General features: G+C 50.0%; 1 protein-coding gene across 5 annotated transcripts; it reads right to left on the bottom strand.

The window, feature by feature from the left end:
* Positions 1–61: 61 nt before the first annotated feature.
* MIA (MIA SH3 domain containing) lies at positions 62–12,612 on the bottom strand. Of its 5 annotated transcripts, none has more exons than XM_063801720.1 (5): positions 2,833–12,612; positions 2,473–2,605; positions 2,257–2,390; positions 1,060–1,170; positions 62–742 (listed from the first exon to the last, which is right to left on the bottom strand). In XM_063801720.1, the coding sequence occupies exons 2-5, from the start codon at positions 2,597–2,599 to the stop codon at positions 719–721; spliced, it is 396 nt and encodes a 131-aa protein (XP_063657790.1). In that variant the 5' UTR covers positions 2,600–2,605; positions 2,833–12,612; the 3' UTR covers positions 62–718. The 5 variants fall into 5 exon arrangements, with proteins under 5 accessions (XP_063657790.1, XP_063657791.1, XP_063657788.1 ...); XM_063801721.1 differs by having other exon boundaries at positions 2,931–12,612; XM_063801718.1 differs by having other exon boundaries at positions 62–1,170.
* Between the last annotated feature and the right edge of the window lie 80 nt (positions 12,613–12,692).

Below are 12,692 nucleotides of genomic sequence, written 5' to 3'. Positions count from 1 at the left end.
GGTGGCGTGAGAAGGACCAAGCCCAAAGGGGCGGGGCCGAGCCCAGCGATTGGCTGAGCAAGTGGGAAGGGACGTGCAGAGCTGCTTAGCTGAGCCGAGGAACGGATTTAGTCTGGAGTACGGGGGGCAGAGTCGAGTCTCCGGATTGGATCGGAGCGGACTTGGGGGAGGGGATACAAATGCAAAGAAGGGGGCACGGGCAGGATTGACAGAAAGAGGCTGGAAGAGGAGCTGATCTTGAGCTGGCGGGAGCGATTACTGTTCTCAAAGGCAAAAAGGAGGAAAACTGGGCAGATAGGCGCACGTTACTTCCCACCTCCCTTTCCAGATAATCTTCCAAGAAAACCTTTGCTGTGCGATTTATATCCTCCGCGTAGTCCGATTGGCTCCCTCCCACTGGTCTAGAGAGGACACTACAATCCCCTAGTTGGGCTGCTTAGGTTTTCCTTTGCTTGTGTCCGAAACCTAAGCTTAGGAGCGCTCCTACTGCACAGGGCTTTCATCAGTGAAACTCTGCCTAGCAACCACTGACGTTACCACAGGCAGCGGGTTAATTGGTTAGATTCAGCAACCTAGAGAAACATTTCATTTGTACAGTCCCCACCCTACCCTACCCCACCCCACCCCAAAGACCACAGAGACGAGCCGTTTGCACTGGGCTGATTGTATTTGCATAAAGCCAAGGAGGGGAAACGGCAGGGCCAGCGGTAGGCTGAGCTCACTGGCAGTAGAAATCCCATTTCTGAAAAAGAGAAAGGGGAAACAGTGGAAAGAAAACCAGCGGTCACACCACAAAGGATCTAGTGGTTTTAGCAAAGGCTGCAGCTGCAGGGCCCAGGTCTGGCCACACAAGTGCTATGCAAATTAGCCTAGAGCCCTCTAATCTTTGCACCTCCCAACTGGACCCATTTTACTGGTGAGAAAATTGAGGCAGGGAAAGAATTTCTCCCAGCGCACATACCTAGGCTGCCAGGGAGCCAAGTGTGGGAGCATTTTTGCCCATCCCCACAACCTAAGGGTCCTCCCCCCACATTTCTTGCCAGCCCCCATGACACTCACGTCTGTCTTCACATCGACTTTGCCAGGTTTCAGGGTCTGGTCCTCTCGGACAATGCTACTGGGGAAATAGCCCAGGCGAGCAGCCAGATCTCCATAGTAATCTCCCTGAACCTGGGGAAGAGGAGTTAAAAGCTAGGGTCTGGGAAGATGGCAAGCTTGTGCCTGCTGAAGGCCTTTGCATTCTCCCTTCTCCCTGATCTCCACATAACTGGCTCCATCCTTGTCATATGAATCTCAGCTTAAATGCCACCTGTTCAGAGGCCCTTTCTGAACACCCAAGTAAGTCTCTGTTAATTCTCACAGCAGCGCATATTTGCTTTTATTATTATTATTATTTTGGAAACAGGGTCTCACTGTGTCGCCCAGGTTGGGGTGCAGTAGCATGATCACGGCTCACTGCAGCCTCAACTTCTGGGATCAAGCAGTCCTCCCACCTCAGCCTCCCGAGTAGCCGGGACCACAGACACAGGCCATGATGCCCAGTTAATTTTAAATTTTTTTTTATAGAGATGGGGGTCTTGCTATGTTGCCCAGGCTGGTCTCGAACTCCTGGGCTCAAGCTATCCTCCCAACTTGGCCTTACTTGGGATTACAGGTGTGAGCTACTGTGCCCAGCTGCTGCTATTTTTTATGCCTTGCTTTTTGTTCATTTCCCTCCATTAGAATAAAAAGGATCATTTGTTGTTGTATCTTGGTGTCTAGAACAGAACGTGGGACCATATCAGGTGCCCTAAAATTGGTAAATAAAGTGAAAATAGGCTGGGGGGCAGTGGCTCACACCTGTAATCCCAGCACTCCGGGAGGCCAAGGCGGGCAGATCATGAGGTCAGGAGTTCAAAACCAGCCTGGCCAATATGGTAAAACCCTGTCTCTACTAAAAATACAAAAATTAGCCAGGTGTGGTGGTGCATGCCTGTAATCCCAGGTACTTGGGAGGCTGAGGCAGGAGAATCGCTTAAACCCAAGAGGTGGAGGTTACAGTGAGCCGAGATCGTGCCATTGCACTCCAGCCTGGGTGATAGAGCAAGACTCTGTCTTGGAAAAAATTAAAAAATAATAAGCAAATAAAATAAAGTAAGTAACAATATCCCCCCACAATGTCTATTTCAGTTCACCCCCCTCAAATCTTCCCTTCATGGGGATAATGAGTCTACCCCAGCTCTGTACCCTTCCCTCTTTCACTCTCCCAAGACTCACGCTGCCTCCCCAGAAAAGCCGCCCACGGCCCTTCAGCTTGGAGAAGACATACACCACTTGGCCCCGGTGAATGGTCAGGAATCGGCAGTCGGGGGCCATGTAGTCCTGAAGGGCCACAGCCATGGAGATAGGGTCTAGGGAAGGAATAGAAGGGAATGCAGCACCCTCCACACAGGCTAACGCCCAAGCCCCCAATTCTCCCCTCCCCATTCTTACGGCTGCACTCCTGGTCCGCACACAGCTTCCGGTCAGCCAGCTTGGGCATAGGGCCACCCCTGACACCAGGTCCGGAGAAGGCAGACAGCAAGATGATGACACCAAGGCACACCAGGGACCGGGCCATCGTGGACTGTGAGCAAGAGAGTGAGCAAGGGGGTGCTGGGGTCTCCAATTTCCTCCCCTCCCTCTCTCCCGTAGTACAAGGAAACTTGTGTTCTTGGTCTTGTCCCCGCCCTAAACCAGTCCCAAACTTCGCCCACACCACCTAGAAGTTGCTATACAACCAGAACCATTTCAAGGATAGGGTAAAGGCTGTAAGCCCAAGGAAATTCCCAGATAAGGTCCAAAGCAGCTCACAACTTTCCCAGTGACAGCCCCCTCCTCAACAATCACAGAGGCCTAGATAAGGTGGTTGAAATATTCAATTCCATCTTCTCTTGAGTTGGCTTAGGTACCTGGGCTCCTCCGCTGTTCCCTCTGGCCACAGAAGCGGAGGAGCCTGTAAAGAAAACCACCTTGGAATTTCCTGTGCTGTGGGGCAGGAGAACAAGGCAGCCCTTTGATTACCAGAAACAGCCCAGCCCTTGAGTACTGACTGAATATTGTATGCTGAACCTTAGGCTAGGCAAAGTCCCACCATGATCACTATTCCTCTGCACCAGACGCTTCCCACTGGATGACCTGGGCTAAGCTAATTCTCCTCACAAAGCCTCAGCTTCCTTATATGTAAAATGGGGACAATAAAAAAGCCAATAGTTATAGAGCATTCACCGAGTACATATTTATGTTATGAACTCAAATGGATACTCTGTATCATGTCAGGAGGAGTGATTACAACCCCTCCCTTTTTTTTCTTTTTTGAGACAGGGTCTCACCCTGTTACCCAGGTGGAGTGCAATGGTGCCATCCCGGCTCACTGCAGCCTCAACCTCCTAGACTCAGGCAATCCTCCCACCTCAGTCTCCTGAGTAACTGGAGACAGGCACAAGCCACCTATGCCCAATTAATCCATTTTTTTAAATAATTATTTTGAGGTAGAGTCTTGCTCTGTTGCCCAGGTTGGAGTACAGTGGCATGATCCTGGTTCACTGTAGCCCCTATTTCCTGGGCTCAAGCATTCCTCCCACCTCAGCCTACCGAGTAGCTGGGACCACAGACATGTACCATTATGCCCAGTTAATTTTTTGTATTTTTTGGTAGAGCCGGGGTTTCGTCATGTTGCCCAGCCTCATCTCAAACTCCTGGGCTCAAGCAATCTGCCCACCATGGCCTTCCAAAGTGCTGGGATTACAGGCATGAGCCACCAAGCCCAGCCTAATTTAATTTTTTGAGACAGGATCTTGCTGTTTCTCAGGCTGAAGTACAGTGATGTGATTATAGCTCACTGCATCCTCAAACTCCTGGGCTCAAGAAATCCTCCCCTCTCAGCCTCTCGAGTAGAATAGTAGGCAAGTCACCATTCTTGGATGATTTATTTTTATTTTTCTAGAGCCAATGTCTTACTGTGCTGCCTGGGCTGGTCTTGAACTCATGTCCCCAAGTGATCCTCCCGCCTTGGCCTCCCAAAGCACTGGGATTACAGGCATGAGCCACCAATGCCTGGCCTATAACCCCTTGTTACATGGAAATGGAAGTGTGGAGTTAAGGAACTTGTCTAAGGCTTACAGAGCCAGGAAGTGGAGAAGTGGAGAGGCTAAGACTTATATCCAGGCCCACAGCCATTGCTATGCTATCTTTTTTTTTTTTCTTTTTTTTCTTTGAGATGGAGTCTCATATTGCAGTGGTACAATCTCGGCTCACTGCAACCTCCACCTTCCGGGTTCAAGCAATTCTCCTGCCTCAGCCTCCCGAGTAGCTGGGATTACAGGCATGCGCCACCATGCCCGGCTATTTTTGTATTTTTAGTAGAGACAGGGTTTGTCCATGTTGGCCAGGCTGGTCTCGAACTCCCCACCTCAGGTGATCCACCCGCCTCGGCGTTCCAAAGTGCTGGGATTACAGGAGTGAGTCACTGCGCCTGGCCTGAAAGATTTTTTTTTTTTTACAGACAGGGTCTCAATCTGTCACCCAGACTAGAGTGCAGTGCCACAATCACAGCTCACTCAGCCTTGAACGACTGGGCTCAAGCTATTCTCCCACCGCAGCCTCCTAAGTAGCTGTGACTATAAGTGTGAGCCACTGCACCTGGCTTTGAAATGCAATTTCTTTTTCTTTTTTTTTTTTTTTTGAGACATTGTTTCGCTCTTGTCACCCAGGCTGGAGTGCAATGGCACGATCTTAGCTCACTGTAACCTCCCCCTCCCGGGTTCAAGTGATTCTCCTGCCTCAGCCTCCCGAGTAGCTGGGATTACAGGCATGCGCCACCATGCCCAGCTAATTTTGTATTTTTAGTAGAGATGGGGTTTCACCATGTTGGTCAGGCTGGTGTCAAACTCCTGACCTCAAGTGACCCACCCGCCTTGGCCTCCAAAAGTGTGGGGATTACAGGTGTGAGCCACCGCACCCGGCCCCACTTTAAAACACTCTTTAAAAAATTATTTCTTCATTCAGGCCAGACATGGTGGCTCACTCTTGTAATCCCAGCACTTTGGGAGGCTGAGGCAGGCGGCTCACTTGAGGTCAGGAGTTTTGAGACCAGCCTGGCCAACATGGTGAAAATACAAAAATTAGACAGGCATAGTGGCACACACCTGTAGTCCCAGCTACTTGGGAGGCCGAACCAGAATCGCTTGAAACTGGGAGGTGGAGGCTGCAGTGAGCCAAGATCACGCCACTGCACTCCAGCCTGAACGAGAGAGTGAGACCGTGTCTCAAAAAAAAAAAAAAAAAAAAATCCGCCGGATGCAGTGGCTCACACCTGTAATCCCAGCACTTTGGGAGGCTGAGGTGGGTGGATCACCTGAGGTCAGGAGTTCAAGACCAGCCTGGCCAATATGGTGAAACCCTGTCACTACTGAAAAATACAAAAATGAGCCAGGCATGTGGCGCATGCCTGTAGTCCCAGCTACTCAGGAGGCTGAGGCAGGAGAATTGCTTGAACCTGGGAGGTGGAGGTTGCAATGAGCCAAGATCATGCCACTGCACTCCAGCCTGGGTGACAGAGTGAGACTCTGTCTCAAAAAAAAAAAAAATCATTTCTTCATTCATTGAAGATTTCATGAGTACATAAAGTATCCTAGGCCTTGATCCAGACCCTGGAGATTCATCAAGGAATGAAAATTAAAGGGGAGATAATCAATGAACAAAGTTTAGATATATGATAGTGTGTGAAGTATCAAGGATACTCAGAAAGAACACTCAAGAATCAGCTGTGGGAACCGTGCCCCCTGCCCCATATTACTGATGAAGCCACAAAGAAATAGAAGTGACTTCAATTCCCAAAGCACAGTGCATGTATCTCCTGCTGCATAATTAGCCTAAGACCAACATTGCCCCAGTGCGGTGGCTCATGCCTGTAATCCCAACACTTTGGGAGGCTGAGACAGGAGGATTGCTAGAGCCTAAGAATTTGAGACCAGCCTAAGTAACACAGGGAGACCCTTGTACCTACAAAAAGAAGAAAAAAAGAGAAAAACTAGCTGTGCATGGTGGTACAAATCTGTAGTCCCAGCCACTCAGGAGGTTGAGGTGGGAGGACCACTTGAACCCAGGATGTAGAGGCCGCAGTAAGCCATGATCGTGCCACTGCACTCTAGAGCAAGAACCTGTTTAGAAAAAAAAAGACCAAAATTATCACCTTTTCTGTGGGTCAAATGTCTCAGGCTCAAGGTCTGCTATAAGGCTGCAATCAGCCTGTCAGCCAGGGGTGCAGTTTCATCTGAAGGCTGAATGGTGGGAGGACTGCTTCCAAACTCATTCAGGCAGCTGTTGGGGAGATGCAGTTGCTTGTGGGAACTGGACTGAGGGCCTCTGTCCTCAGTTTTCTTGACACGTGGACCTCTACAGACAGCTTGAGAGGTGAAGATGGCTGGGCCTCTGGGCCAGTGAGGACTTGGAGAACTTTTCTGTCTACCTAAAGGATTGTAAATGCACCAATCAGCACTCTGTGTCTAGCTAAAGGTTTGTAAACACACCAATCAGTGCTCTGTGTCTAGCTAATCAGGTAGGGGACTTGGAGAACTTTTCTGTCTAGCTAAAGGATTGTAAATGCACCAATCAGCGCTCTGTGTCTAGCTAAAGGATTGTAAGCACACCAATCAGCACTCTGTGTCTAGGTAAAGATTTGTAAACGCACCAATCAGCTCTCTGTAAAAACGGACCAATCAGCACTCTGTAAAATGGACCAATCAGCTATCTGTAAAACGGATCAATCAGCAGGATGTGGGTGGGACCAAATAAGGAAATAAAAGCAGGCCACCCTAGCCAGCAGCTGCTACTGGCTCAGGGCGCCTTCCATGCCGTGGAAGCCTTGTTCTTTTGCTCTTTGCAATAAATTTTGCTGTTGCACATTCTATAGGTCCACATTACCTTTATGAGCTGTAACACTCACCGCGAAGGTCTGCGGCTTCACTCCTGAACTCAGCATAGACTACAAACCCACCAGAAGGAAGAAACTCCAGATACATCTGAACATCTGAAAGAACAAACTCCAGGCACACCATCTTTAAGAACTGTGACACTCACTGCGAGGGTGCATGGCTTCATTCTTGAAGTCAGCGAGGCCAAGAACCCACCAGAAGGAACCAATTCCAGACACAAGCTCACAACGTGGCAGCTGGATTTCCCAACAGCAAGACAGAGGCCAGTCTTTGTACCCACCGTTTGTACTCTCCCTCCATATTGTAGCCACAGGAGCAGGGCCACTGAGAAGCATTTTTTTTTTAATTTTCTAAAATTTCGAGACAGAATCTCACTCTGTCACCCAGGCTGGAGTGCAGTGGCGTGATCTCGGCTTACTGCAACCTCCGCCTCCCGGGTTCAAGCAATTCTGCTTCAGACTCCAGGTAGCTGAGACTACAGGCACGTGCCACCATGCCTGGCTAATTTTTGTATATTTAGTAGCGACGGGTTTCACCATATTCACCACGCTGGTGTCGATCTCCTGACCTCAAGTGATCTGCCCACCTCAGCCTCCCAAAATGCTGGGATTACAGAGGTGAGCCACCGTGCCCGGACTCTTTTTTTTCATCTCTCACCTCCAAAGTGTGCTTCAGAGATCCACAGGCTAAGCGTCCTTCTCCAGAGGGTCCACGTTGCTCCCCGGGACCCTCACCTCTAGACTGGCAAGTCCAAGCCTTTTTTAGAAGAGGATGGACACACACAGGCTTGGGGCCAGGGAAGAGTTTGTCAGGGATGAAGACTAGGTCTGTGCCATGTCTACAAACCCAACACCAAGCACCATGAGCTCAGCTCAAATGCACCTTCTCAGAAGGGTTTTCTGGACCACTCATTACTGTTCCCAACCCCATCACCCGCTTCACATCAGGATTTTTTTTTTTTTTTTTTGGAGTCTTGCTCTGTCACCCAGGCTGGAGTGTGCCGTGCCACTGCACCTCCATCTCACTGCAACCTCCACCTCCAGGTTCAAGTGATTCTCCTGCCTCAGCCTCCCAAGTAGCTAGGATTACAAGCACGCACCACCACGTCTAACTAATTTTGTTGTTGTTGTTGTTGTTTTGTTTGTTTGTTTTTTTGATACAGAGTCTTGCTTTGTCGCCCAGGCTGGATTTTGGAGCGCAGTGGCGCGATCTCGGCTCACAGCCAGCTCCACCTCCCGAATGGCTCACGCCATTCTCCTGCCTCAGCCTCCCAAGTAGCTGGGGCTACAGGCGCCCGCCACCACACCCGGCTAATTTTTTTGTATTTTTAGTAGAGACGGGGTTTCACCGGGTTAGTCAGGATGGTCTCGATCTCCTGACCTCGTGATCAGCCCACCTCGGCTTCCCAAAGTGCTGGGATTACAGGCATGAGCCACTGCGCCCGGCTGTTGTTGTATTTTTAGTAGAGAGAGTGTTTCAGCATGTTGGCCAGGATGGTCTCGTACTCTTGATCTGAAGTGTTCCACCCACCTCAGCTTCCCAAAGTGCTGGGATTACAGGTGTGAGCCCCTGTGCCCGGCCCAGCCTAGGTTGTTTTTTGTTTGGAGATGGGGTCTCACTCTGTCACCCAGGCTGGAGTGCAGTGGCACCATCATAGCTCCCTGCAGCCTTGAACTGGGCTCCAGTGAACCCCCTGGGTCAGGCTCCCAACTAGCATGCCACCACTCATGGCTAATTTTTAATTTTTTTTTTTTTTTTTTGTAGAGATGAGGTCTCACTTTGTTGCCCAGGTTGGTCTCCTTGCCTCAAGCGACCCTCCCACCTCAGCCTCTCAGTATGCTGGCCCCACCACATCAGTTTTGTTTTCATCACAACACAATACTGGAAATTGTCTATTTTATTAATCACTGCATACCTTATCCCTGCAAAAGTATGCAGCACACAATAGGTACCCAGCAAATATTTGCTGAACTTATTGAGTGCTTGCTAAGTGACTGAAAGGCAGAGAGTGTGTGCTGGGGGATGGGTAATGAGTACAAACATCATCATGGTATTAATATAGAGGGACTACTCTTTACACAGGAAGTAAACAAAACTCAGACTGGGGACATCAACTGCCCATGGGCTAACAGCTAGGAAGTCCCCAGAAAGCAGAAACCAGGACCAGCTGACCACAGAACCCACATACTTAATAGCCAGTAGGCCTGTGGTTGCCAGTATGGTGTGCGAGATGTTTCCCCTTGCCTGTCAGCAATAAACGTCATTTACTGCAGAGGGCAATTCCTCTCGTTCCCATCTTTCCCATCACAAGTGGAGGAGGTCTGCATGGGGTGCCCTGTATCTTCACTGCTTCTAATACTGACATTCCTCGTGAACAGGGAGAGCAGGGCATGAGCAGGATTGGGCTTAGAGCCTTGGCAGGAAAATAAGAATTTAGTATGTTTAGCCAGGCACAGTGGCTCACGCCTGTAATCCCAGCACTTTGGGAGGCCGAGGTGGGTGAATCATTTGAGGTCAGGAGTTTGAGACCAGCCTGGTCAACTTGGTGAAACCCCGTCTCTAATAAAAATGCAAAAATTAACCGGGCATGGTGGCGGGTGCCTGTAGTCCCAGCTACTCAGGAGGCTGAGGCAGGAGAATTGCTTGAACCCAGGAGGCAGAGGTTGCAGTGAGCCAAGATCACGCCATTGCACTCCAGCCTGGGTGACAGAGTGAGGCTCCGTCTCAAAAAAGAAAAAAAAAAAGCCCGGGCGCGGTGGCTCACACCCGTAATCCGAGCACTTTTGGAGGCCAAGGCAGGCAGATCATCAGGTCAGGAGTTCGAGACCAGCTTGGCCAATATGGTGAAACCCTGTCTCTACTAAAAATACAAAAATTAGCCAGGTGTGGTGGCATGCACTTGTAATCCCAGCTACTCAGGAGGCTGAGGCAGGAGAATCGGGACGCAGAGATTGCAGTGAGCAGAAATCGCGCCACTACACTCCAGCCTGGGTGACGAGCAAAACCCCGCCTCAAAAAAAAAAAAAAAAAATTAGCCAGGCATGGTGACGGGTGCCTGGAGTCCCAGCTACTCAGGAGGCTGAGGCAGGAGAATCGCGTGAACCTGGGAGGCGGAGGTTGCAGTGAGCTCAGATCATGCCACTGCACTCCAGCCTGGGCAACAGAGCAAGACTCCATCTCAAAAAACAAGGAAAAATTTAGTATGTTTTACTGTATTCATGTATGTATGTATTTATTTTGAGACAGAGTCTCGCTGTCACCAGGCTGGTTGATTGCAGTGGTGCAGTCTCGGCTCACTGCAACCTCCGCCTCCCATGTTCAAGCGATTCTCGTGCCTCAGCCTCCCAAGTAGCTGGGGTTACAGGCACGCGCCTCCACGCCCAACTAATTTTTGTATTTTTAGTAGAGACAGGGTTTCACCATGTTGGCCAGGATGGTCTCGATCTCCTGACCTCGTCATCTGCCCACCTTGGCTCCCAGAGTGGTGGGATTACAGGCGTGAGCCACCACACCTGGCCTACTGTATTTAGTGGTAGATCTACTTTTTGCCAAAAGGTTGCCTTTTTCCATGTACCTGGTGTGAGAAAGGGTCTTAAGTAATATGCGCATGCGCATATATATATATATATGTATACACACACACACACACACACACTTTTTTTTTTTTTTGAAATGGAGTCTCACTCTTTTTGTCATCCAGGCTGGAGTGCAGTGGTGCAATCTCGGCTCACTGCAACCTCTGCCTCCCAAGTTCAAGCAATTCTTATGCCTCAGCCTCCCAAGTAGCTGGGACAAGTGTGTACCACCATGCCCAGCTAATTTTTTTTTTTTTTAGACAGATTCTTGCTGTTGCCCAGGCCAGGGTGCAATGGCGTGATCTTGGCTCACTGCAATCTCCACCTCCCGGGTTCAAGCGATTCTCCCTCCTCAGCCTCACGAGTAGCTGGGATTGGCACCCGCCACCCGTGCCTGGTTGATTTTTGTATTTTTGTAGAAACGGGGTTTCACCATGTTGGCCAGGCTGGTCTTAAACTCCCGACCTCAGGTGAGCCACCCACCTCGGCCTCCCAAAGTGCTGGGATTACAGGAATGAACCACCACACCTGGCCAATTCATTGTATTTTTAAGAGAGATGGGGTTTCACCATGTTGCCCAGGCTGGTCTTGAACCTGAGCTGAGACAACCTGTCCACCTCGGCCTCCCAAAGTGCTAGGATTATAAGTGTGAGTCACAGCACCGGGCCATGTGCATATTATTTTTGGTCAATTTAAAATTCCCCAGGACAGGGATGTGACAAACTCCTAAGGATGGTCCCCCCAACCAATCTCCCTTCCTTTTTTTTTTGAGACGGAGTCTCACTGTCACCCAGGCTGGAGTGCAATGGCACGATCTTGACTCACTGCAACCTCCGCCTCCTGGGTTCAAATGATTCTTCTGCCTCAGCCTCCTAAGTAGCTGAGATTACAGGAGCACACCACCACGCCTGGCTAATTTTGTATTTTTAGTAGAGATGGGGTTTCTCCATGTTGGCCAGGCTTGTCTTGAACTCCTGGCCGCTGGTGATGCGCCCGCCTCGGCCTCCGAAAGTGCTGGGATTACAGGTGTGAGACACCACGCCTGACTCAACCTTTTTTTTTTTTGAGTCTCGCTCTGTGGCCCAGGCTGGAGTGGAGTGGCTCAATCTTGGCTCACTGCAGCCTCCCCGTCCTGGGATCAAGCAATTCTCCTGTCTCAGCCTCCTGAGTAGTTGGGATTACAGGCACGCACCCCCATGCCCGGCTAATTTTTTTTGTATTTTTAATAGAGACGGGGTTTCACCATGTTGGTCAGGCTGGTTTGGAATTCCTGACCTCGTGATCTGCCCACCTCGGCCTCCCAAGGTGCTGGGATTATAGGTGTGAGCCACCCTGCCCAATCTCCCTTTCTAATCCAGAGCTGCAGCTGCGTTTGTGGCTGTACAGCCAGAAGTCACATATCCTAGACTTCCCTGCAGCTAGACACTGCAGGGGAATTGGGGTCAGGCACCTGCCTGAAGCTCCTGGCTGGCCACTGGCCAGGAAAGTAGATCACCTGTGTGTGAGGCGGCCACACCCCTCATACCAGCATCAAGTCAGTAGCTTCCCAGGAGTGACCAAATGAGTCCAGGCACTGCCGGAAGCCAGAGTGGCATCCCGCTGAACTCTAGCTAGGAGCTCATTCAGGGGCTGCAAACTCGAACTCAAGAGTCTCAAACCCAGACCGCCACTCCTACCACCCACACTCCCCATGATTTCAGCAGCACCAAGTTTCCTGTATTAAATTCCTTTCTGTTTGAACTACCTACTGTGGTTTCTCTGGGGCCATTGCTACAACAGGCTGCGCTTTTGTGAAGAGTAAAAAAAGGTGAAGAAACACCTCTTCCTGAACACTCTTGTCATCTGTTAGAAAAGTGGTGGCATAAACATGTAAGCCTACAAAGTGAATGGTGTGCCCTTAAAAGGTGCCATTCCTGTGCAGTACCCATCCTGCCTAACTGTACGTGGCAGCCCTGACTTTCCATTTCCTGACCCAGGATTCCATTTCCTGCTGTGAATTGGGACAACATACAAAACTGCCAAAGTAGTAATTGTAACCTGAGTTTGAACAATATTACTACACTATCCTATGTTTCCCCAAGGTTGCAAACCTCAAAATGCCAAGAGGTCCAAAAACCCAGGATGTGCTGCTGAGGTGGAGGGAAAGGAACCATGAAGAGCAAGA

This window comes from Pan troglodytes, chromosome 20, assembly GCF_028858775.2.
Source record: "Pan troglodytes isolate AG18354 chromosome 20, NHGRI_mPanTro3-v2.0_pri, whole genome shotgun sequence".
Taxonomy (NCBI): Eukaryota; Metazoa; Chordata; class Mammalia; order Primates; family Hominidae; genus Pan; species Pan troglodytes.
The sequence above is the reverse complement of the archived record's forward strand: the minus strand, read 5'-3'. Positions and strand labels throughout refer to the sequence as shown.

What these genes read in the sequence shown, in the direction of transcription:
- MIA (XM_063801718.1), bottom strand. Translation starts at nt 2,599, where the DNA reads ATGGCCCGGTCCCTGGTGTGCCTTGGTGTCATCATCTTGCTGTCTGCC. An exon ending in TGCGGACCAGGAGTGCAGCC is followed by an intron (nt 2,391 to 2,472) that starts GTAAGAATGGGG and finishes TTCCTTCCCTAG; the next exon opens with ACCCTATCTCCATGGCTGTG. An exon ending in GGCTTTTCTGGGGAGGCAGC is followed by an intron (nt 1,171 to 2,256) that starts GTGAGTCTTGGG and finishes CCTCTTCCCCAG; the next exon opens with GTTCAGGGAGATTACTATGG.